Here is a 26,378-nt window from a genome sequence, read left to right as displayed (position 1 = left end):
GGGGCTGCGCGGGGGTCTTCCCTTGGGTGTCGGAGCACGAAGAGGAGCGTGCGGAGCGTGGCCGGGAGTCGGCAACGGTGGTCACGGCACAATGTGGTCTTCTGACAGGCGTGGGCAACAAAGGCAGTGTGGTGGGCCCTGGAGGCAGCGGTGCGGCGGCGCTCGTCCTGGTGCGTCGTGCAAGCGGCTGTCGGCGAAGGACTGCGGTGTTGGTGCCATTCATCGCCGGCGTCGCAAGCATGGTGTCGGAGGCTGCAAGGTGGGCGCTTTGTGGCGGTGGCGTGGTCTAGATTTGGGACCTCCCGATCCTGGTAAACAGGGCGCGACTGAGGCTTGGCTGGCCACCTGGTGGTGCGGCTAGCCGCCGGATGTGGCTAGCTGCTTGGTGCGGTGCGACTTGCTGTTGCTCGTGGCCCTAGCGATGGTGGTTGGGGCAGGTGCTGGTGGCCCTGACGATGCTGATTGGAGCAGGAGCAGACGACCTTGACGACGGAGGTTGGAGCAGGAGGAGTGGTTGGTTCACAGTCACGACTGGAGGTGGTTGATGGTTGCGTCTCCTCGGTGCGGGTGTCAGTGTTTTGCAATGATTTGGTCACAATGACGAGGTGCTGCGACGGTGGCGGTGCATCCCTTCATGAAGTGCTTGGCTGTATTCCTTTGGGTTGGGCGGGAGGTGCTGCGACGGCGGCGGTGCATCCCTTCACAAAGTGCTTGGCCGTATTCCTTTGGGTTGGGCGGGAGGTGCGCGACGGTATGGATGAAAATCCTGCACAACCTTGGCCGGTGCTTGTGACAGCGGCGCCTATGGTTGTTGTTTCCCTCCGTGGAGGCGTCGCGGTTGTATGCCGGCATCTTCCCCCTCGCTAGGATTGTCTCCGTGCGAAAGTCTTGGTTCATTATTGGACTAGCGATGGCGGTGTCTCGGCGGCGTTACTCAGTGGGGAGCATCATGTTTGGAGACTGGGTTTCAAGGCTTGTGTCGTGGTTCTCCAGTGCTGGCCGCTGGTTCGAGCAATTCTTCTCGCGCGCTATGTACGCAACTGCCGGAGTATCAAGATGGTGGCTTTCCCGGGTCCGACTGAGTCCCGCTATCCATTGGCCATCTCCTCTTAGGCATTCACGGATGGTTAGTGCGTCGACAAGGTAAGTTCGTTTGTAGTTGTTGTTCTTGGTGGTGTTCGGTACTGTGCGTGAGTGTGGAGTTTCAACTGCACTTGTTGTCCGCAGCAAAGTTGTAGTCTTTTTTTTGCATGGTAATACGTGTCTCATTCATATCATAAAGATTAAAGTACAAGTCACGTAAGGACCGACATGACAAAATTGAAAAGATAGCAGAACATCTCTGAGCTTGACACCAACGCCCATCACCTGCCTCCGGCACCACGACAGCAGCCACCGAAGAAAAGAATAATGGATCACCTCCTCACCCGAGCTCGACGCGGCTCCATCGCTGGTATGCAGCTTTGAGGACCTCCAAGGTGGCTCACCAAAAGTGAAGCCCTTACCGTTGAACGAATCAGACCGGGGCAACACCCCGGACACGCCATCGAACTCCAGATCTGGCACCCCACCGCGACTAAGACGTCGCGGAAGGAAACCATACCTGCCATCCACGAACCACGAACCCAGCACATGTTCCGTCTTCCAGATGTCGTTGATGCAGACCAACCAAGTTGTAGTCTTTTGTACTTGATCTTCTGCCTTCTATAAAAAAATGGTACGCCTAGGCGTATTCTCGAAAAAAAAAAGATATTCACACATACAGAAAAAGATGCACGAATCAAACAATGTGATAACCGCTGCAATTTTATGCATCATACCAATCAAAGTCGATGATGCAATAGGAACTGTAAAATTGCTTGTCGATCACATGCAGCCGTACATCCACCCTTCCATGGGAAAAAAATCATACAGCGGTACGTACGTGCGATCATGGTGGCCAGCTCTTGGCCCTGCACAAGGATGCCCATCTCGCCCAACGCGCGCGCCAGCTCCGTGCGCGCTCCGCAACCTTCCCCATCGACAAGTCGGGGACGATGGTGAAGGCGACGGTGACGGCGAGGAGGCCGCATCGCAGCCATGGACCGGGAGGATGGAGGAGAGTGGCGCCGCCGTCACTCTGCCCGTCGACGCGGCGCTCGCTCGGCCATGGCGGATGGCTTCGGGTCCGCACGGATGGAGGACTCCATACGTACGGTCTTCATCACGTAATCCTTTTCGGCAGTTTCAAGTTTCCTGATTCCTGATTGGGTACTAGTTGGAGTCCGCATCCAACACGTACTACCAACGTGTCCTTCTCCCACCGAGCTCCCGTCCCGTACGCGCTCTATATGTGCCGCCGCCGCCGCAAGCCTTCCTCCGATCCACCGTTCGCTTCTCGCCATGTTGGACGGCGTCGTGCCTCGCAGGAGGAGGATGGACGGCGCCATGCCGCAGGAGGGCGCCGGTGGTGGATCGTCTTCCGGCTCGGTGCCGCCCGCGGGCCAGCGCGAGAACGAGGCGGTGCCGCGACCTGGATACGACGAGGAAGAACGGAAGCGCAAGGGGAAGATGCCGGCCGTGGACCAGAGCCTGCCGCCGCCGCCGCCGCCCGTCGAGAAGAAGCTCATGGGCGACGCCATCCGCGCCCACGCGAACGCGAGCACGTCGCCGCCGCTCCCGGCATGGAAGGACGCCCCGTTCGACTACGGCGCCGTGAGCCAAAGGCTCCGCGACGTGCTCGAAGGCCTCGGCGTCGTCGCTGGCGCCGGCCCCGTGTGCGTCTACGAGAAGGAGATGACCGTATCGGACAGGGGCAAGGACCAGAACCGCCTGCTGATATCGTGCAAGGACAACGGCGGCAGCAATGGCGGTGACGACAGGAGCAGCAAGAAGAGGAAGAACAAGGGCGGCGGTGGCGACGGTGACGAGCATCGCGCGGCGGCGAATTTCCGCAAGATTTTTACGGCCAAGGAGTTGCTCATCGTGCACCAGGAGGAACAGAAGCAGGAAGCGGAGGGGGTGATGATGAAGAAGAAGAAGACGACGACGACGGAGGGGGATATGGACAAGGAGAAGGAGAAGCCCGGTCTGGGCGTGCAGGCGTACGACCGCGACGGCGAGATGTACCAGCTCAAGTGCAGGCACCTCATGTGCAACAGCGCCTACCGGATCATCAAGGACTACGCGCGCTTCCTGGAGAACAACGGCCTGCTCGTCAGGAGGGACAAGCGGAAGCGGTCGCCGGAGGCAGCAGAAGGCAGCGACGGCGGACAGGGCGGCTCGCCGCTCGCCGTGGGGGCGGGCACGGAGGGCAAGAAGAAGAGGCGGAAGGGCAAGGCGCCGTCGCCGGAAGCGGCAGGCAGCGAGGGGCAGAGCAGCTCTCCGTCGCGCGAACCCGACGGCGGGGAGCACAAGGTGCGCCCTGCCCGCATCGAGCTGTGGGCGTTCCGGTCGCCCAAGCTGACGCAGGGGTGCACCGACCACGCGGACGGCAAGCTCGGGCTGGTCCTGCTGCACTACCTCGAGGCCGACGGCGCCGAGGCCGAGCTTGCCGCGGATGAGCCTGAGCCGCGTAGTTCTGAGGAGGAAGATGCCATGGAACCGGCGGCAATGCCCAACGTGGGTGAGGCTGCGGCTGCGCACCAGATGGCCGTGGATGTGCCGGACGTGGTCGTCGAGGACGGCGCGGGCGCGCATGAGGACGCCGCCGTTCATGCCCACGCGGACGCCGTGCCCGTCATAGAACCGGCGATGCCCGACGTGGGTGCGCACGAGATGGCCGTCCATGTGCCGGACGTGGTCGTCGAGGACGACGGCGCGGGCGCGCATGAGGACGCCGTTCATGTCCATGCGGACGCCGTGCCCGTCATGGAACCGGCGATGCCCAACGTGGGCGCGCACGCGATGGCCGTCCATGTGCCGGCCGTGGTGCTGCCTGTCCTCGCCGTCGCCGGTGCACACGAGGAGGACGCCGTCCATGCCCCCAACGAGGACGCCGTGCCGGTCATGGACGCGGACGAGAGGACGCGACTACTAGAGGCTGCAGAGGGGTTGCTACTGTTAAGTAAGGCACCAGTAGTTTTCTAATTTAGCTCTACGTATAAGTTGCCTGGAAATTCAGTTTGATTCAGTCGGTTTTTTAAGCTGTTGATTTCTGCTTCAAGATTCGTGCTCTTTCTTTTTTCTGCTTTTCTTTTTGACTCATGTTTTGGGCCTAGATTTTCAACCCGCCACTGTTTTGAGTAAGTCGATTTCATATTGGGCTGAAACCCATTTCGTGTTGCCTGTTTATAGGCCTGCATTTTTTGCTTTTCTTTTCTAGTCGTTTTTATTAATGTGTATTTGTGGATGTTGGGTGAGTGCAAAATGTGCACATGTAAGTAATTTATATATTTGAACTCCCGGCGCAAAAACCTTTAGAACTAGACCGATCCTGGATACATTTCAAACACGCTTAAATTTTTAAAGAAATAATAACTTGTGAAACTGCTTATTTGGAAATGTGTAACATTTTATTCCAAAATTGTGAAGTATGTCATTTCACAAATGTGTAGTTGAAATTGATGTGATTTTTGTGAAACAAGCCAGTAACATATTTTAGAATTGTGAAAATAACTATATAGAGTGAATTTGTAATGTATGATTTTGAAACTATTTTTTTTGGAAATGTGAAATAGTCTATTTCAAAAGTGTGAGATATGCCGGTTTAACGTGCTATTGAAATGGACGTGATATTTGTGAAACAAGCAAGCAACATATTTTAGAATTGTGAAGTAACAACTACACAAAGTGAAATTTCAATGTACGATTGTGAATCTGATTATTTGAAAATCAGAAATAGTGTTTCAATAGTGTGAAATTGTAATATACGATTGTGAGGCCGACTATTTGAAAATATAACATATTTCACTCTTTTGAAATAAACTATTACAGATTTCCAAATAATCAATTTCATAAGTATACATTACAATTTCATTTTCTGTGGTTACTGTTCACAATTAAAAACACAAGTTACTATTTCACAATTAAAAACACTTTCACTTTTCAATGCCTTGTTTCACAAAAAAACATCTATTTCACTTGAACATTTGTCAATGTGTAGGAAGAAATGCGTTTTAACGCATCGATCCAATGGTGCATTCTCATTTATCTTCTTTGTGTGTTTTGGGACCATTCTATACAAGGGTCGAATTTGGGATACGAGCAGACATTTGGTTAAGCGTTTTTGGAATGCAATTTCCATATGTTGGTATATTACTCTTGCTGTTTTAAAAAAAACATGGTGATTCATCTATGGACATGCCGCCCTCAAAATAATCCGGTGGGGCATGTCGATGGCACGCACGAGGTCCGAAGGTTGCCGTTAGTCATTTGGGGTATGTCCGGTAAACCTAAGATTTGGCACGAACATAATGTTAGTGGGGAAGGAGGCACTCATACTAGGGAATTGGTCGGTGCCACCAAAAATGTCATGGTGGAGCCTCTGATTGGAGTCAAAGAATAAGGGATTATAGGGGGGGGGAGGGGGCCGGCGTCGTTGATTATGAGGTAGAGGGGATGAGTAGCGAGGTTTCAAGGGCATGTATCGTACATGCATGAAAGTTTTGTCATAAATTTTCGGACAACTGTGGATCAAAATATGAGTGCAATATTTGTGTTCTGAAATTGATTTTATTTTCCATTAATTTTGAAACTGAGTTCTGAATATAATTTTTGTTGTAAAATATTCATGTGAGATTAATCACATTTTTTTGGATTGTTGTGTTGCATTATAATTTCTAAAGTATGAGTAATTTTTAAGATTTGTGAAATCAATTTGAGGAATATATATACGAGATATAAGTATTCGGAATATGAGTAATTGTTTTGCAAAATAGTCCAAAAAAAAGGAATATGAAGCCAAGTGAAGCTTATCTATTCTGAAATATTTTGTTGAAACTGAAATATATGTGTGAAATTGGTGACCTTTTGACATGTGTTGTTGATTTTTTTTATATATGAACAATAATGCGTGAAAGCAAATGTTATTAACATTGAGATGAACTCATTTTTAAGTAGTGGAATCACTTACTTAAACAAATGAAATATATCAACTAATTGAAATAGTGATGTTGTGTAAATGAATTGGATAGTTAAATGTTGTTTCAAAAATTGAAATCACTGCTTTCTTAAATAGTAAAATGTTTTCTATTTTTTTATATCACTAATTTAGAATACTTGTAATCTGTGATATACAAAATGTTCAAATAGGTCAAATTTAAATGCGTACTTAAATTCAAATTATTGAAGTTGTTACTGAAATTGAAAATCGAACATATTGAAGTTGCTACTGAAATTGAAAACTGGAATTACTGAAATTTTAATACCATTGCAATAACTAAAATGTGCAATCTTTGTAATACTTTAAATAAGTGAAATTTAAATGTGTATTATAAATCATAATATTGAGAGATTACAATAATATAAATAGGTTGTGAATTTGAACTATTTTGAATAAGACTTGAAAAATTTGCTGAAATTTGAAATATGAAATTATTCAAATAGGTTGTGAATTTGAAATTGTTTCAGAATATATTTTATTATAAGTTTATGTTTGTGAATTTTAAAATTCATTCAAATTTTGGGTGCGAGATGATATTTCTAGCGGGAGACGAAACTTTGGGCGGGAAACGAAATTTTGAGAGAGGGAGAGAGAGAGGAGGGTGTTTGCGACTTGGCTTGAGGGGACGCGTAGTTGAATGTGAAAGATGGATTGAGTCATGATGTCATCAAACCATTTGTTTCGAAGCATCTAAATCCTCTGTCGGAGACGACATGTATGGTCGTCCTCATGATCATGTGGCGGGCGTGGTACATCCGCAATGAAATTACCCACGACAAGGCTCCTCCGTCGTAGAAGCATCCGGGCGTTTTCTTCAAAGGTACATCACCTCTTTGTTGTGCATCCACCAATTCGCACATGCAGACTTGGTGAAAGGTAAAATGATTGTGCATGAAGTTGGTCGGCCTATACATGCAAGTGGTGAGAAGGAGCCAACGCTTCGGTGGGTACCCCCTCCACCCGGCTGGACAAATTAAGCTCAACACCTACGAAAGTTTTGTCCAGGCCACATGCGCAGCAGGTGGTGGTATGGTCCTGAGAAATGAAAAAGGTGAGCTCATCTTCACAGCATGCAGGCAGTTGTTTACATGTGATAATAGCCTCCAAGCGGAGTTGGAAGCATGCAGGGAGGAACTGCAGCTGGCCTTGCACCATACAAACATGCCCATCTTGGTGGAGTTGGATAGTATTGAAGCGGTCTCGATGCTGTCAGCACAGTCGGCGAATCACTCACAAGTCCGAGCGCTAGTCGAGGAGATACGTGGAATAGTAGCTGTTGAATCAAGGGATATTTCCTTTTCATATTAGTAGATCACAAAATAATGTCAGTCACGCGCTCGCCATGTATGGATGTAGTACCCCGCGCACAGCAGTTTGGTTGCGATCGGGATTAGACTGCATTTTAAATCTTTCAGAGGCCGAGAAGCCTCATTGAGTTAATTAATTCTTCCTTTATCCCGCAAAAGAAGAAGAAGAATATGATGAATTATGTATAGACACATTCGACACCCGAAACAAAAGGTTGTATGGTGTGCCATTGGCATCAGGCCAAATTGCAACGACATCAAGCACATATGGAAGATCAATGTACCACCATAGCTCCCAACATTGCTGCAACCATTCGTGACCTTGTCTGGAAGATTTGTTATATCAGGAATGCTCTGGTTCTTAGGAAATGCCTCTTAAGGGCATTTCTAACCGATCCCCAATAAATAGTGGAGGATCCGGCCGAGTAAACCTTTAGTGGAGTATATTTATTCCACTAAGTTTTGGCCGGACCTAGCCGATCTGCTATTTTAATAGAGTAATTTTTTTCTAAACTTTGCAATTCTAGTATAAATTGCAGCCACATATTAGCACATATATAGAAACTGAACATAAATTTGAATGTTCAAGCAAATCACGAATATATTTTTTTGCCGGCGTGCATGAGGACGCCATTCATGCCCATGCGGATGTCGTGCCCGTCATGGAACCGGCGATGCCCAACGTGGTGCTGCCTGTCCTCGCTGGTGCACACGAGGAGGACGCCGTCCATGCTCCCAACGAGGACGCCGTATCGGTCATGGAGGCCGACGAGAGGACGCGAGAGCTAGAGGTTGCACAGGGGTTGCTACTGTTAAGTGAGGCACCAGTAGTTTTCTAATTTAGCTGCACTTAAGTTGCCTGAAAATTCAACTTGAGTCAGTCGGTTTTTTGGCATGTTGATTTCTGCTTCAAGATTCGTGCTCCTTATTTTTATTTTCTGCTATGTCATGTTTTGGGCCTAGATTTTGGACCGACCACTGTTTTGAGTCAGACGATTTCTTATTGGGCTGAAGCCCATTTCGTGTTGCCTGTTTATAGGCGTACTAGAGTGCTTCCTCACTTCCTGTTTGTCTGCATTTTTTGCTTTTCTTTGTTAGTCGTTTTTATTTATGTGTATTTGTGGATGTTGGGTGAGTGCAAAATGTATACATGTAAGTAATTTATATATTTGAATTCCGGACGCAAAAACCTTTAGAACTAGACCGGTATTGAATACATTTTAAACACACTTAAATTTTAATGTTTCACATTTCATATGTGAAGCAAACAAATTTCACTTGAAAAATGTGAAATAAACCTTTTTCAATGGAAATACGTGGAACCAAAGCTATTTCACTAGAACCATATTCCAAGCCAAATATGAAACAAAAATGATAACTTGTGAAATTGATTATTTGGAAATGTGTAACATGTTATTCCAAAATTGTGAATATGTCATTTCACAAATGTGTAGTTGAAATTGATGTGGTTTTTCTGAAACAAGCTAGTAACATATTTCATAATTGTGAAAAATAACTAGAGAGAGTGAATTTGTAATGTATTATTTGAAACTGATTTTTTGGAAATGTGAAGTCTATTTCAAAAGTGTGAGATATGTCATTTTACAAAAGTGCAATTGAAATAGATGTGATATTTGTGAAACAAGCCAGTAACATATTATAGAATTGTGAAGTAATAACTACAGAAAGACAAATTTTAATGTATGATTGTGAAACTGGTTATTTGAAAATGAGAAATAGTGTTTCAAAAGTGTGAAATTGTAATGTACGATTGTGAGACTGGCAATTTGAAAATATAACATATTTCACTCTTTTGAAATAAACTGTTAGACATTTCCAAATAATCAATTTCATAAGACACATTAAAATTTCATTTTCTGTGGTTACTATTCACAGTTAAAAACACGCGTTTCACTTTTCAGTGACTTGTTTCACAAAATAACATCTATTTCAATTGCACATTTCTCAAATAACCAGTTTCACTCTTTTGAAATAAAGTGTTTCACATTTTCAAATAATCAGTTTTCACAGGTTGACATCCCGTATCATATATTTTTTCCTTATCATAAAATATATTTCACTTTCCACTATCTTGTTTCACAAAAAGTACATTTTTCATGTGAAATAGGTTTGATCCACATAGGAAATGTGAAACATTTCATTTTAAACGTGTTTAAAATGTATCCAATATTGCTTTAGCTCTAAAAGTCTTGGCGTCAGGAGTTCAAATATATAAATTATTTCAAAAACGAGTTTATGCTCTAAAAGATATAAATGTTTTTAATTAGCTAAGATGAAATAAAGTCCATGGATTTGTTTGCACAGGAGAGAGAAGAGTAGACCCATGCACGTGTGATAGAGGGGAGAGAGAGAGGGTTGTCACATCCATGTAAGAACAATGATGGGGCCCATAGTTGTATTAGACATGGTATTCATTTTGTATAGGCCAAAAGGAGAAATAATAGTTGTCTATCAACCGGATCTTAAAGCAACATATGAATGGTTGGATCGTTATCAGTAGCTACCGTAACTGCACAAAAAAGACTTTGCGGTACTAGAGGCTCAGTTAGCGCAGGAAGAAATGTGTTTTAACGCATCGGTCCATGTGCATTCCCATTTATCTTCTTTGTGTGTTTTGGGACCGTTCTATGTAATGGTCCAATTTGGGATACGAGCAGATGTTTGGTTAGGCATTTTGGTAATGCAATTTCCCTATGTTGGTATATTACTCTCGTTGTTTAAAAAAACATGTTGATTCATGGATGAACATGCTGCCCTCAAAATAATCTGATGGGGCTTGTTGATGGCACGCACAAGGTCAGAAGGTTGCCGTCAGTCTTTGGGGTACGTCTGGTAAACCTAAGATTGGCACGAACATAATATTAGTGGGAAGGAGGCACTCGTGGTAGGGAATTGGTTGGTGGCACCAAAACTGTCATGGTGGAGCCTTTGATTGGAGACGAAGAATAAAAATTTTGACATATATTATTGAATTTTATTTTATTTTATTATATATGAGCTATAATGTGTGAAAGCAAATGTTATTAATGTTGAGATGAACTCATTTTTTAAGTAGTGGAATCTCTTAAAACTAATGAAATATATCAAGTAATTGAAACAGTGAAATGTCGTGTAAATGAACTGGATAGTTAAATGTTTTCATTCAAAAATTGAATCACTGATTGTTTAAATAGTAAAATATTTTCTAATTTTTTATATCCCTAATTTGGAATACTTGAAATATGTGATATGCAAAATGTTCAAATATGTCAAATTTAAATCCGTACTTAAATTTAAATTATTGAAGTTGTTACTAAAATTGAAAATCGAACATATTGAAATTGTTGCTAAAATTGGAAATTGGAATCACTGAAATTTGAATACCATTGCGATAACTAAAATATGCGATCTCTGTAATACTTTAAATAAGTGAAATTTAAATGTGTATTAAAAATCATAATTATAGAGAGATTACAATAATTTAAATAGGTTGCGAATTTGGAGTATTATGAATAAGAATTTAAAAACTTTGCTGGGATTGGAAATATGAAATTATTCAAATAGGTTGTGAATTTAAATTTGTTTCAGAATATATTTTTACTAAAGTTCATGTTTGTGAATTTTAAATTTCATTCTTATTATTGAAGATCCTATAATTTTTATTTATTGAAATGTATATACTAGTTAAAAATATTTTAGTGAAATCACTATTTGGGAAAATTGTATTGGTGTATTCAAATAATTAAAATTAGTATTCTTGAATTTTTGAAATCATTAGTTTGAAATGAATGAAATTCCTAGTTTGAAATTATTAAACTATTGTTTTGTATTTTCAATTTCTTGGTATGCATTACAGAAATGAAAGAAAGAGAAAAGGTTCGTTACAAGTGTGGTGGACCTCGAATTAGAATGTGGTGGGGGCGTGGTCAGAACGTGGCGGGCCAAGTGAGATAAATACCAAAGATTCTAGAAACAAGATACCAAACTAATACGTTGGGATATGAGATTAATTGGCCACACATAATTGGCTGGCATGGTCCAACGAAAAGAACGAAATATGTTACAGATGCACCGATCTAATGGTGCATTTCTTTTATCTTTGTTTTTATCATGACTACATATGTGCTTATATTACTCATGTTAGTTTCAACAAAAAATATGATGGTCCAGACAGCCCTTCCCGCGAAATACTTTGGTGGGGCTTGGCGATGACACATCTGAGAGTGGTGCGGTGATGAGGTTCAGAGGCGATCAACGGCAGCGTGAGCGGTGCTTGCCATCGACCACAATAACTTTAAAATTGGTGCATACATAATTTTTGAGAGGGTGGGGGGAGGCAATCAAGAAGCAGAGAATTGGTTAGAGAGCTCTCTCACACCAGAATTACCAGAGATGTCCTGATGAAGCCTTTTTACCAAATATGCAGAAGAAGACAAGAGGGAAAGCAATTGGCTTCATAGACTAGGGGGTAGAGGGGATGGATGATGAAGTTTGGAGGGGTTCTGATGCCCTTTTTATAGGGGTGCCACATTATATCGTGGATGCAGTCTAGGAAGGAGCTCAAAGAACACAACGATGGATCTGGCGACATGCTGCAGATACACTCATAGGGTCAAATAGATGGCATGGAACCAATGACCAATAAAATCTATTAATTGACCAATTTTTGATTAATTTCTAGTCCCTAGCTGACCAGACACTAACGATAAGCGATATCCTCAACATTGGATATCACCAACATTGTGTATCCATTTAAATTATATATGTTTTCAAAAAGTATTATTTTTTAGACATGTGTTGCACGTGCAAGCTTACTAGTATACCCAAGACTTTAAACAATCATAGAACTTTGAACATATCCCATATGTTTTGAGGCATTGTAAGTCGGATTTCACATTCATGTACTCTTAAGTTTTTTCTCAAATATTTCTATCATAATTTCGACAAGATAGACGGGCGCAGGAACACCTGCCTTTATGTTCTAGTCCAACCCATAAGACTCACCCTTGCTACAACAACACTAGATGCAGGTACCGATGAGGCATTTTTAGTGGCGTACTTTGTTATAAATCCCACTACAATGCAGAGTGCAACCGGTACTACATGACTCTCGGTTATGACCATGACGATCATTAGACATGGGATCCCGGTTGGTAGCCTGGGATAGCAGGGTGGACTTGCTTATTTATCTCGTATCTTAGACATATTTGCTTCTTGTCCGTATTCGGACCCGTGTTTTCTTCCGCTACATGAATGATGTAATGTTGGGTCGTGCCGACCTCTGGATGGTGATAAATTATGTTATTTGCGTATGTTTGCCATATTGGTCACTCGTATGTAACCCCTTTTATTCATGTTTAGTTGTATTTGTTGTGATGTTCATCTTGTTCACCGACATATGTTTGTGTGTGTATGTTATGAAGTCATATGCTCTTGGGCGTTACATGTTCTTGATGCACCATGGTTGTGTAGGTGTTTTCATCTTTCTTGAAAGCATTTGGCCTTTATATGAGTTATCTTTTGGACTACACTTGAGTTACCTCATTGTGTTCTATGGATTTGTTGGGATAAAGTACTTTGTAAATATTTTTGTAACTCTTTGTCGTTATGTCAGGACCTGTCCTCACTATTGTGAACTATTTACAACGGAGATGTTGATTTCATAATTATTATACTTCATTCCTACTTTTTGTTCCAGATATTGTAACGTATCAATATTTGCATACTCATATTATTCTTTCCTCTGTTAGTAAACTGTAATTACATCTTACATTCATTTGAATCTACTAGTACCAACAATGGTAGTAACTGTGAACGTTCTTTAATACAATTTTCAAACAAAACTTCTGAACAAACAAATGTCAATCTCATTCTTTATGTGTAATTATATATCAAAGATTAAAACATGCTTGCTTTAAATTTGAACAGTTCGCCGAAGTAAGAAAGTAATATATGAAACTATGTTTCAACAATGGATATCACTACAAATTCTTTGATTTAGAATCACACACTCGCGGGACATGCTCATTTTTAGTTCGGTTAGGGTTTTGTGTCCTACTCTGGGAGGCAATGTCGTGACTCCTTGATGATGGAATTAGGTCCTTCCCGCCCAACCCCTATCTCGGTGGTGCATCGAGCGTCGTTGGAGGGCGGCTGGAGGTGTGACTTCGACAGATATCCTGGCATTCGGTCGGTGTTCGTCTTCGATGGATCTGTTTGGATATAGTCTTCGTTCATGTCGTGTCAGATTGGTCCCTTTCGACCTAAGTTTCTCTTTTTCGGCGATGGTCGCTATTCTGCTGCTTGTTCTTTGGAGCCTTAACCCAACGGCTTCTGGTCTGTCTATTACAACAAGGTTTCCCCAGCTCCGATGGGGAGGGGTGATGACGGCGACACACCTTTGGCTTACTCCAGTTCTTATAGTCGTTGCTAGGTGGTCTCCATGACTTCTGATTTTTTATTATACCGCCATGACAGATGATGAATAGGTCGAATGTTTTTTTCCAAAAAATATTATATGCATTTTTCCCGAGTTATCTCTTGCTACCCTCAAGACGGTTTGTTCCAGTCTTTATGATTGGCTACTCCATTGATAACCTTTTTTTATTACCATTTGATTTACCATAATTAGTGTTGATACATTTATCATATATTTTTTGGTTGTACATTAATTACTGGATTTGGTACATCTTTGTATCAAGGTGTACATTTTCTCTTCTCATAAAGAAAATATATTAATTTTCCAATCCTAAACTCATCAAAAGCAATGATTACATCCAATTATTAATTTTATATATTGTATACATTTAATAACTAAAACTATTTGATTTGCTGGTACTACTCATAAAGAAAATATTATACATTTAATATACTTTACTAATTTTATATATTGTACATTTAATAACCAAATCTATCTCCGCCTTAACTCACTAAGTATTGTTTATTTGATTTGCTATTCATTTCATGTTGCAAAAATAATAAATACGCCATCATTAAGGCCGAAAATATCATAAGGATTTTCTCATGCGCGACGTCCTATATATATATATATATATATATATATATATATATATATATATATAGAGAGAGAGAGAGAGAGAGAGAGAGAGAGAGAGAAGAAAGAGTAGCCTTGTACGCACCAACACAACACCACCACTAGGTGCAAAGCGCAAACTGCAATGGCGGGCACTGCCACAACATCCACAGCCACGGTTTTCGTCATGCTTGTCATCCTGTCATGTGGCCTCCCCGCAGCCCACGCTAACGCGGTCTTCATCTCCCGCACATGCAAGAAGACCAAGAACGCCGCATTGTGTAAGCGCGTGCTAAGACTCGACCAAGATAGCGTCAAGGCCTCCACCGTGCATGACCTCGCCAGCATCGCACTGGGGATAGCCACCGCTTTCGCTAACTTTCAAGCCGGTAACATCAGAGTCGGGGCCAGATTCAACCAGGGTACACCCGTGGGAGACGCGCTATCCGTCTGCCTCCGGGCCTATTTAGAATTTTAGATGCGGTAGATGACCTCAAGCACAGTGCGAAACAAAGCTTCGATGGCGGGGACTATGCCGGCGCGTCAAAGATCGTGATGCGTGCTAAGGGTGCCGGTTATGTGTGCGATAACGCGTTGAAGCGGATCAAAATGGATTTCCACGCCGAAGTAGATTGCGATATGAAGGAGCGATGTGGTGTCGCTGGTGAACTCATCGGCCTCCTTGTCCACAAGTGATGGGTTATAAACCAGTTTGGGCTCATCTGTGTATCTTTCTATCAATAAATGGATAGTCCGCCGTCTATCAACATTGTTTTGGTCATTGATGCAATTATGAATTACTCTATTTTGGAGCCATTACAAACGTGAATCCTAGAAGCCCCTCTCAGGTGGCATCCACACTTCTGAGCGGTCCAATCTCGGACTCTAAACATTCATGGGAGCCAGATGGATTTCTAACCCCGCATGGGCAAGCGAATTAGATTAGTGTTTTAGGGGTAAAGGGCTGTCTTTATTCATTAATATATTATTTTTTGGATAAAAGGCGTATTCATTAATACTCGCTCCGTCCCATGATATAAGAATTAGTGTCGGTACCCATAGATGATGCTGCCTTAGCTAGAATATGAGCTTCTGAATTGAAACTACGGTGCTTAACTTGCCGGAACGATGACAATATCTTTCGCTGGCGGCCAATGTGCGTGTAGAGCCGGCTCTATGTTTTTCGGAGGACCCCTGGGCAAACTCGATGACATGGGCCTCTAATACTATATGTATATATTTGTGGAAACTATTGTGGAAAACACCCGTACCAGGTAAAATATGTATGTTTCTATGGAGACTAGCAAGGCACTCTTTGCCAACCGAGGATGTACGGGCTCATAGGAAAACGTCCAGCACTAGTACTTGTGCTCTTTGTGGCGCGGTTGACTCCTGAAGACACTCGTTGCTCGAGTGCAACACGGCGAGGTGCGCATGGGCACTTGTTGATGGGGAGTTGGCGGAGCATGTATGTGAGACAACCGAACCAAGTGCCAAGCAATGGCTGTTCGCGATGATTGATTCGTTATCACATGAGGCATTTGTTAAGTTGTCTGCCACCTTATGGGCCATATAGTGGCCGTGGAGGAATGTGATACACGAAGAGGTTTTTCAAAGTCCTTTGACTACTCACGATTTCATTAAAAGGTTCATATCAGAACTGGAGATAACAACAGAGAAGGAGACAAGGGCACCGGCTGAGATCAGAAGAACAGCGGCGAGGCCTAGGGCGCCACCCTGGGGTTACTGTCGGTGTCAAAACCGGCGGATCTCGGGTAGGGGGTGCCAAGCAGTACGTCTTAGGATCAATGGTAACAGGAGGCAAGGGACACGATGTTTTAACCAGGTTCGGGCCCTCTCGATGGAGGTAAAACCCTACGTCCTGCTTGATTAATATTGATGATATGGGTAGTACAAGAGTAGATCTACCACGAGATCGTAGAGGCTAAACCCTAAAAGCTAGCCTATGGTATGATTGTTGTTGTATCTATATCTATCGACTAGCCCGGTCCCGGTTTATATAATGCACCAGAGGCCTAGGATAATAAGAGTCCTAGCCGAATACGCCGGTGGGGGAGGAGTCCTTGTCTTGATCGCCAAGTCTTGTTGATTCTTCCTTGTATGCGGCAGCTGTCCGGACTGGCCCATGAGTATACGGCCATGGGGGTCCTCGGCCCAATCCAACTGATCGGGAGACGACGCGTTGAGTACCCCCTAGTCCAGGACACCGTCAGTAGCCCCCTGAACCGGTCTTCAAGTTAGGGACGCTCCTCGATTCTTCTGAACTGTTCTTCATCTTCGGTTGCCGGTCTTGAAAACTGGTTCAACAAATCTTCTCATCTTCTATCTTGAGGATCGCCGAAATGCATTCGACGAGTTTACGTGTTGGGTATCCGAGGAGCCCCTTTAAGTTTACGGCCTTTATCAATGCCTTGTTATTTTTATGCCATGCCTCGGGTTTGAAGTTGTTCCCGGGTGGCAACGTCCTCTTGCGTCTGAGCTCCAACGCCGGACTGCATTCGAGGTATCTTTTGCAGCCAAGCACCAATGCTGGACTGCTTCCCAGCTCTAACGCCGGACTATGTATCCGAGCTCCAACGCCGGACTGTATCCGAGCTCCAACGCCGGACTATGTATCCGAACTCCAACGCCGGACTTTATCCGAGGTGTCATAAATCACCTTGGTTCAAAGAAGTTTGAAGGAGTTTAATCGAGCTTAATGCCGGAAATGCCGTCTAAGGAGCCAGCCACTTGCATCCGAGCTATATGTCGAACTGCTTCCGAGGTGGTTAAGCACCTCGGTCATGGGCTGATTTTTGGTCAATGTTTTTTATTGATGTAATTTATTCTCTGACGAGATATATAGCCAGTAGCCCTCAAGGTATGTATCGGTCTAAAACCCGAGATGCACCTGAAGGATGACATAAGACCGCTGATCCCCGTAGCCGCTGTGACTCAGGTTGATTTGCAAAATCGGTCTGAGGATCAAGTCCTAGCTCGGCAGAATACTTCGGGACACAAAAAGCGGTGTGCTCAGTCCTCGAGACTCAGGTTGGGTGCGGCCGACCAACCTGAGGATCAAAATCTCCTTGGAAACTGTATTGCACTTAATATTTTCTGCATAGAACAAGCAATGCAGTAGCCCCCGAGACACTGGTCGGGTGGCAACACCAGATCAGGGGATCAATGTGCCCCTTTAATATTTGTAAATAATAAGCCCGAAGCCCAGTAGCCCCCGAGCCTTAATGCGGGCACGGGTGGCCGAATTAAGGATCAATATCCATAATAAAATCACAAATTATGTGTAATGACTCAATGTATCCAAGTACTTTATGTCATTAATGCTCGGATCCGCATTGTACAAAACTTTGTTGACCGACAATGGGCTTCAACCTCCTCGGCCGGTAGCCGAGGAGTGTTTGTCCTACTTTATAAAGCCTTTATGAGGGCAAAGATTTACGACAAACAAGGCAATCTGGTCATACGGCTTTCTAAACAAAGGTACGCAGAGAGATATGTTATATTGTTGTTTAACAGAAGAAATGTCTTCCAAAGAAAATAGTCCCGCTATCGGTTCCTTTCTTTGGGTTGTCATGCTAAGCATGATCATGAAACCTCAGCTCCAATGTAAGAGCAAAAGATCGAGGATTTAGTTTGGGAGGCCAGTTAATAGCCCCCGGTAGTGTTTGACGACAGTCGAGGTCAAGCCGGAAACACTTCGGCCAATGTTATGAATGGCCCGTCATTTAATATAGTCATCGGATCGCTGACCCGTTTACACCTATTGTGACAGTCAGTTTTCGGCTTTCTCCACTGAGGTGCTTGACCATGCGAGCTGGAAGCACAATCGCAGTGGTTCTCCCTTTGCACACCTAGCTGAACAAAGCGGAATGTAGGAGGCAAGCGCGGGAGCCAGGCAACCCAACTATTGACCGAAGACACAATTCGAAGCTGATGCATATATAGCAACATCCGAGAATGTTTTTGCCGAATCTCTAAAGGTGTCCGGCGTTGCACTGCGAGACTTGTGCTGAAAACACACAAATAGTTAAAAGTGCCAAAAGCTTGGAAAACCAAAAAACGTCAGTAAAAACATGACGTCCGAACAAGATCAAGTGTTCGGTGCCAATCCGAAAATTGGACTTTAGAAAAAAAAGTGCTTCTGCCGTGCTTTAACTTTGCAACGACTAAGAAGAAAAACACTTAGTATGAAACGGCTCAAATAAACATAAGAGCCCCCAAGCGACTTGGGTAAAAGTTGACTATAAAATGTAAGGTGACATGTAGAATGCCTTCTAGCCGGATTGTAGATCGTTTGTCGTAGCGGACCTTTTCGCTTCAACCTCTGGACCCAATAGTCCGGAGTGTGTCCGAATACCCTCGCGGTTATAAAACCGGGGCATGCGTGGAGACCAGGCGTAGGGGTCATTAGTGCTTTATCAGACAAGTGCCCAACTAGTTATGTTATATTACATGGTTAGTAAGAAACATCTTCCAGGGAGAATAGTTCCGTTAGGGGTTCCTTTCCCTGGGAGGCATGCCCTAAAGTGCATGTCCGGACTGCGAAAAGAGCAGAAAAACATCTGGGGGCAGGTAAATAAATAGGTAAGAAATCATCTTTTAGTTCATCGACGGAGTATTCCCTTAAGAACGCTAGCTTTCGGCTTCACCCAGTCTGAGGTACATATCCGGCTGACCCGGCAGTAACAATCGCAGATGTGCTCCCTTTACCACCTAGCCGAACAATCGGGAACGTAGGGGTAAGCACAGGAGCCAGGCAATCCAGCTTGGCCAAAACTTAAGTCATATCGATGCATATAATGGTGAATAAAAGGTACATGCGGAAGTATGACACATGTGTTGGGCATAAAACCCGTATTAATAAGCTTCTGTTAAAGAAGCCCCCAGGTATAATGAGCGCGGGTAGCGCGTCAAGTGTGTGCGAACAAAGTTTCGACAAGGAAAAATTTTACAAGCAACTTTTTTACAAAAAAGTATAATTCTTGGTCGAACCGAACACAAGTTAGAAATTTAAAACTTTGAGCATGAAGGCAACTTAGCTGGTTAATGTGTTCGGTATTGACGACGCGGTCCGAGCTTGATGCGGGACAAGGTTCCATCCCCCAAGCCGGTCCCGAGGTGGCGGAGCAAGGAGCTCGGCACTCTGAAGTGGTGACATAGCACGGTCAATGCAGGACGGCAGAGTGATGCCGGAGTCCCTGGCATGGGGTAATGAAGTGTTGACGAAGCCCCCCGTCCAGCCGAGGTGACGTCAAAGGATATAGTCCGGCTGGATCATTTTCCTGTGCACAAAAAATAGTGCAGACCGGGGATAATAGTAATAATAGGAACTAAAAAAAATGTTGCATAATAAATAATTTATGCAAAGTGAGTAGTAAAAGAAATATGGCCTGACGCCGAAGTCGATGTCGATGCAGGTCGTCGGCGTAATGCAATAAAGGCGTGGTAAAGCCTGGATTCACAGGTCGGTCCGAGTTCCGGATGCGGCGTTCGCCGAACTGTGTACGGAAACTGACCGAACCATCATGCGACCGTCGATAATGCGGCCACCATTTGATAGACCTATGTACATATGCTGGACTAACCAGAGTAATAATTCCTTCGGAAAAATTTAACCCAAACAAGCAAAAAGAAATACTAGGATTAATAGCACCTGGTTTATTTGTTGTAGCAATCCAAAGGAAGGTGATTCCCAAAATTGGGACTCGATCCGCGCGCCCATGCCTGGTCGGCTAGTGACGCCAAAGTGTCCGGAGTAGGTTGATGAAGAGATGGCGAAGCCCCCAGTCCAGCCGAGATGTCGAAGTAGGTCGGCGTGATGGACACCAGCTTGAAGAAACAATAGTGCGGCCCTGCCGACGCAGGTCGTGACGTGGTCGATGCCGGCTTGATGAAGCGACCGTGTGGCGATGTCGGTATGCCCGCTCCATGTAATCCGTGGGGCGGCGATGTTGGTGATGATTTATCCTTCGCGATGCCGGACTCTTGTTCAGCTTGCCAAGATGATGATCCGAAGAAGTTGAGCTTGGCTCAACAAAGTGACGACGTGTCTAGCGCAGGTCGGCAACCGTGAAGCAATATTGCCGGACTGGTTTGACACCAGCATGATATTGAAGATCATGTTCAAAAGATCTTAAAGTTAGTGGGATGTGTTCAGGAACAAAACACAATACCCCACACAAAACTTCCTTCAAAAAGGATGTCCGAAATCCCGTTCATAAAAAAGACGAACTCGGGTCGGATTCATTTTCGCGCAGAAAACAGATTCAAAAAGTGATGCACTAATCGGAAGTTTCCCGAAGTTTGGACGATCGGATCGAGCTGAATTTTTGGCAGGTGGTAGATAAGGGAATTCCGAAGAAAATCAACGGTTGGATCCTCCAAAGGACATCCGAGTTAGATGCTGGATACCACGCCCTAAACTCGTCCGGATTCTCGTCCAGATTCAACAGGGCTCCGGTATATCGGAGATTGCCGGAGATTCCTCCATCGGAACTCGACGAAATTTTTGCAGGGTTGTTGTAGACTTAATTCCGCATAATTCCACCGAAGTAATTGTTTAGGCGACACTCGAGGAGGCGGTGGCGGCGGATACAAGTTTGTTATCCAGAAAAACAGCACGGTCGCCTGAGGGCAATGTTGACGTTGAGCCCCCGAGCTCCATGGATGACTCCTCCATGATCTTGATAGAGATCGGAGTTGGTGTTGATGAAGGCCTTCATCCGAACATGACGATCGTCAAAACCGGCGGATCTCGGGTAGGGGTCCCAAGCAGTGCGTCTTAGGATCAATGGTAACAGGAGGCAAGAGACACGATGTTTTACCCAGGTTCGGGCCCTCTCGATGGAGGTAAAACCCTACGTCCTGCTTGATTAATATTGATGATATGGGTAGTACAAGAATAGATCTACCACAAGATCGTAGAGGCTAAACCCTAAAAGCTAGCCTATGGTATGATTGTTGTTGTATCTATATCTATCAACTAGCCCGGCCCCGGTTTATATAATGCACCAGAAGCCTAGGATAACAAGAGTCCTAGCCGAATACGCCGGTGGGGGAGGAGTCCTTGTCTTGATCGCCAAGTCTTGTTGATTCTTCCTTGTATGCGGCAGCTGTCCGGACTGACCCATGAGTATACGGCCATGGGGGTCCTCGGTCCAATCCAACTGATCGGGAGACGACGCGTTGAGTACCCCCTAGTCCAGGACACCGCCAGTTACACAAAAATCCAAGTCGATGGAAGCGTGGCAAAGTCCAAGTTGAGAGGAGCGGCATCCGCAGTGTGCCGAGATGATGATGGACGATATTTGGGCAGCTCCTCTCTGGTTGTTCGAGGAATCATCGACGTAGCCACAGTCGAGGTGATTCCAAGCAGCTTTGGCTCTGAAAGAAGACTTGATGATTCAAAATGTTATAAGTGCCTCTGATTCAAAGCAGGTGGTGAACGACATTGAAAGAGGGACTAGTAGCACTTATGGTTGTATCATTAGCGAGATTAAGCAGCGAGCTAGTTTAATTAATTGTAAATTTACTTTTGAAGGTCAGGCATCAAACACTGATGTAGATAGGTTAGCTAAGTTTTCAAACACTCTTGATCTGGGGTGATATCTATGGTTCATCCATCCCTATGATCCTTTTTTATACCACTTCATGTGGACTATGATAAATAAAGCTTAGCTATACCGCTTAAAAAATATGTATACATTTGTGTTTGAACACTACATAAACCTGTATTTGTCTAACTTCATTTACAAAATATTAAAAGTAAACTTTTAGTCATACATTCTCAGTTTTAGATGTCTAATAATAATTGTTGGGAATTGTCATATTAGGATAGTAAGACTAAAAAGATAGCAAAGTGAAAGTGACATAATTACCTCAAATAAGGACCAAATTATAGTAACTCCTGCTTGGGATTAGTTTCTTGGCCTTCTTCTTCATTGACATCAACATTGCTTGAAGATGAAAAAAACTTTTTTTAAAGAACTCTTCTGTCTTTCAGCCGAGAGATTGCTGAGAAATTACCTTTTTAAATAATTGTTGTTTATTTATGAATGGATCCAATAAACAATGTTAGAGATTCAGTATGATTATTCAACCATTAGAGCAAGGAAAACGTTTGAAAACGGCGTGCCGGCCGAAGCTTCGGCTGGTCGGAAGGACGTGCTCCGATCCAGTGATGTGTTGCCATTAGATCCCACGCTATCCCTCTTCCCCTCATCATTTTTTGAGAAAAGCATCGAATCCCCATTCATGGCGTCCGAGGCCTTCGACCACCACCTCACCAAGCACCTCCGGCCGGATCCACACAGTTCCTAGAATCCTACGGGCCACCCTGCCAGATCCCGTCCGCCGGCCGTCCTGGAGTCGTCGGCCGATCGAGATCACCTTCCTGTCAGCACGGGGGGAGATCGCCTTTCCCGCCCATTTTCTCCTTCGGTGAGCTGGCCGTCATCTCCCACGCACCCCCTCGACAACCTGTCCACCCATGGTGATGCAGCAGTCGGCATGGATGTGCCAACATCACCTTCAACCCCTCCCCCCCTCGCGAGAGATGCTACAGTCAGTTGACGAGGATGCTATGACCAGTTTTTTTGCTTCAACCGACTACTGGAGTTTGGTTGTTGAGTTTTTTTGCTGCAACCGTGTTGGCCTTTTGCTACTACGGCGGCGTCAATTTGCTACATCCATCCACAGCAAGTCAAGCGATGTGGCGGTGACGACTTTATTGCTGCAACCGTGTCGGATTGGTGCTATGCCTGGTGACGGTAATTGCTACATCCATCTCCGACGATGTCACAATCGAACATGACGGTAATTGCTACATCCATCGCCGATGACGTTTTTTTGCTAGAAGCAGCCCTAAATTTTGCTAGAACCAGCTAGATCGTTTTGCTATATTGAAACTATTTTGGAGATTGTTGTTGTGTTTTTTTTGCCAGGACCAGTATTTTTTTGGTTGGGACTGGCTATTCTTTTTGCTTCAACTGGCCACCGGAGTTGTTTTTGCTTCGGTCGTTTTTTCATCGGAACACAAAAGTGCTAGTCGACCATGGTGGCGACTATGAGACAACGACACGAGAGATGTTGCAACCATGGTGACCGCGCGCTGGAGCCAACAGGCGTCAGAGATGCATCTATGGTGACCGCAGTATGGGATTCATTGGCAACCATGCTGCAGCCTGGTGGCGGGGGCGGGGACTTCGCCGGTGCTCGTCGGGCCCGTCTACAAACAGCGGGGCAAACGCCACCTCTTGAGGGTTGGAAGCGGCGAGCCGTGAGACGGCGCCATGCGCGTGGTGGGCGTGTGGGTCTTTCCTTTTTTTTCTACGAGCAAAGTAAGGAAGAAGACGACATGGGGAGAGAGATGATCAGATCTAATAGCCGCCACATGGCTAAATCGGACGACTGGAGGCCGACCAGCTGAAATTTGGGCTGGCGGGCCGGCGCCTAACACTACCCCTTAGAAAAATACTATTGCATGGCTAAGAGCATCTCCAACAGGCGTGGAACCGCGCCTGCGCGGTAAAGTTTAGTTTTAGCGCGCGCCAGCTGGTTCTGCGCGCTCCAGCGGTGGCGGGAACTTACCGCGAGCGGGAAGTGTTTGCGCGCGCGAGGGAGAAAGCAGCACGCGGCGCGGTAGATTTGGCGTGCCGCTTCGCGGGCGCCTATAAAATCGCGCGCTCGCCACGCGCACAGAACACAGCCACGCGCCCTCCCCTCGCCACCTCGCCGCTTTGCCGCTTTCCACGCCACCACCACGCCACCATGCCGTCGCGCCGCCGGGGTTCGTCGGGCTACCGCCGCGTCCGCGAGCGCCCCAACGGCTGGTACTCCGCCGAGATCAGGGCCGGCGACGTCCGGCTCGACCTCGGGTCGTTCCGGAGTGCGTACGACGCGGCGGCGTGGCGCTTGGAGAGTTCCCGGTCGCAGATGAACTTCCCGGACGTCTTCACGCGCGAGCAGGCGCAGTGCGTCGCCCCTCCGCCGCGTCTCATCACCGACATGGACCGTGCCGACCACGCTCGGCGGCAGCGCCGCCTCCTCATCGCCGAGGAGGATGAGCGAGCCATGGCGGAATGGCGCAGTCGCCACCCGGAGGATGTCACCGACGAGCGTGCCTACTGGGTGGAGAGGACGGCAAGGCGCCGCGCGGAGCGGGCTGACCGGCGTCAGCGGAAGGCATTGGCAAATGAGCAGTGCGATATTGTTCAAGCAGGTGGGAGGCCGTTCTTCACGGCCAACGATGAATGTTGGACGACATATGGCTCTCAACCTCGGACGACATCGACGATGTTGATGATGGTAGCAACTTGGAGTAGTTTCTATCTATGCTTTCGAACTATCTATCTAGTTGCATCGATGTAAAATACCTTTGTATCGTTTTTTTATCTATGCAATATAATTTAAAAAATATTGTAGAATGAGCGCGCGTGCCGCATTTTTACTGCGCCTGCTGGAGCTGCGCGCACGCTGCTTTTTACCGCGGCTGCTGGAGCCAGCGCTGCGCGCCGCGCCAAAGCAGTTTTTAGCGCGCGGCGCGTTCGGCGCCTGTTGGAGATGCTATAAGATAATGTTAAGTTCCCTTTTTCTATACATACACTAGTGGAGTATCCATATGCCTGGTTTATTCAGCCTATGCAAATGCAGACCATACAATTGTGATAGGAAATGGATTTGGGTCCTCATCCAGACGCGGCAAGGGCGTCCACACCATCCCGCAGCAGCAGCAGCAATGTCGCATCGGATCCTCAACACCTCCAAGCCCACGCTGCCGCCGGCGCCGCAGCCTCAGCTCCACCATCCTCCCCCGCCACCGCCCACGAAGCTCGGCCGCCGTGCCGCCGCGGTCGCGGTCGCCATCGCGGCCTCGCCGGCACTCCTCGGCGCCGTCTCCCCGTCCGCCCGGGCGCAGGAAGCGGCAGCAGCAGCGTCGGCCTGCATCGACGAACTGCCGATCACGGCCAAGGCGTTCCTGGACGTGTCCATCGGCGGCGAGCCGGCCGGCCGCATCACGGTGGGCCTGTTCGGCGACGCGGCGCCGGCCGGCGCGGCCCGGTTCCTGTCGCTCGCCACGGGCGTCGGGTACCGGCGCAAGGAGTTCGTGAAGGTGGTGCCCGGGTACGTGCAGCACGCCGGCGTGGTCTCGTACCCGGTCATCCCGGCGGTGACCGACCGGCTGGCCGCCGAGATGGAGGCCGCGCGCGCGCGGTGCGGCGGCGGCGCGATGAACGCGGCGGGGGCGGTGTCGATCGTGGTGCGGGACCCGAGCCTGCCGCCGCCGAAGCCGAAGCTGGTGGCGCGGGGCGGGCGGCTGAAGATCGAGGAGGAGCAGGTGGGCGTGGTGCCCAACGGCACCGAGTTCGTGATCGCCACCAGGGACTCCCCCGAGCTGGACGCGTCGGCGCTGGTGGTGGGCCGCGTCGTCGCCGGCATGGACGTCGTCGGCAGGATCGCCGCTGTGGCCACCGTCAAGGACAACACCGGGTCGGCCTACTTCAAGTAAGTGCTAGGCTAGAGCTCTCGCTCTTTCTTGCCGCAAGAAAATTCACCGACCTTCTTCTGTCCAAGAAGAAGACTGCATCTTTTTTACGATCCGATCGAGAATGAATGTGATTTTGCAGGGTGGCGAAGCTGATCGGGGACAAGAGAGCGGTGGTCGCAGAGCGAGGGTTCAACCGCCCCTACACCAAGATCCTAGTCACCAACTGTGGAGTCCTTGAGCAGCAGTAGTAGTAGTGGAATAAGCAAGATATATATACTTGAGGTTCATGCATGGCCTCCTTTCTCTTTTCATTCTTTCCTGTCGTCCACATTGCAACCAGTCTTAGATCATGCAAAGGCGTCCAAGGACAGTGGATTTGTTGTTTTGTTGTTTGAAAAGGCAGGTTACTCCATGGTTTTCTTCTTTGTTTCTTTCAAAAAGGAGGTTAAC

The 26,378-nt window shown here is 46.3% G+C and overlaps 1 protein-coding gene across 1 annotated transcript; it reads left to right on the top strand.

Annotated features, from left to right (window-relative positions):
• The first annotated feature begins 24,211 nt into the window (after positions 1-24,211).
• On the top strand, positions 24,212-26,346 carry LOC119274179 (peptidyl-prolyl cis-trans isomerase CYP26-2, chloroplastic-like). The gene is made up of 3 exons (XM_037554851.1): positions 24,212-24,409; positions 25,050-25,945; positions 26,068-26,346. Exons 1-3 carry the CDS (start codon positions 24,212-24,214, stop codon positions 26,174-26,176), a joined length of 1,203 nt encoding a protein of 400 aa, XP_037410748.1. The 3' UTR covers positions 26,177-26,346.
• Positions 26,347-26,378: the final 32 nt, after the last annotated feature.

Source organism: Triticum dicoccoides, chromosome 3B (genome assembly GCF_002162155.2).
Source record: "Triticum dicoccoides isolate Atlit2015 ecotype Zavitan chromosome 3B, WEW_v2.0, whole genome shotgun sequence".
NCBI lineage: Eukaryota > Viridiplantae > Streptophyta > Magnoliopsida > Poales > Poaceae > Triticum > Triticum dicoccoides.
The sequence above is the reverse complement of the archived record's forward strand: the minus strand, read 5'-3'. Positions and strand labels throughout refer to the sequence as shown.

Coding starts and splice junctions, on each gene's coding strand:
- LOC119274179 (XM_037554851.1), top strand. CDS start 24,212: ATGCCGTCGCGCCGCCGGGGTTCGTCGGGCTACCGCCGCGTCCGCGAG. Junction 24,410..25,049: donor ACGTCTTCACGCGCGAGCAG/GCGCAGTGCGTC, acceptor TACATACACTAG/TGGAGTATCCATATGCCTGG. Junction 25,946..26,067: donor ACCGGGTCGGCCTACTTCAA/GTAAGTGCTAGG, acceptor GTGATTTTGCAG/GGTGGCGAAGCTGATCGGGG.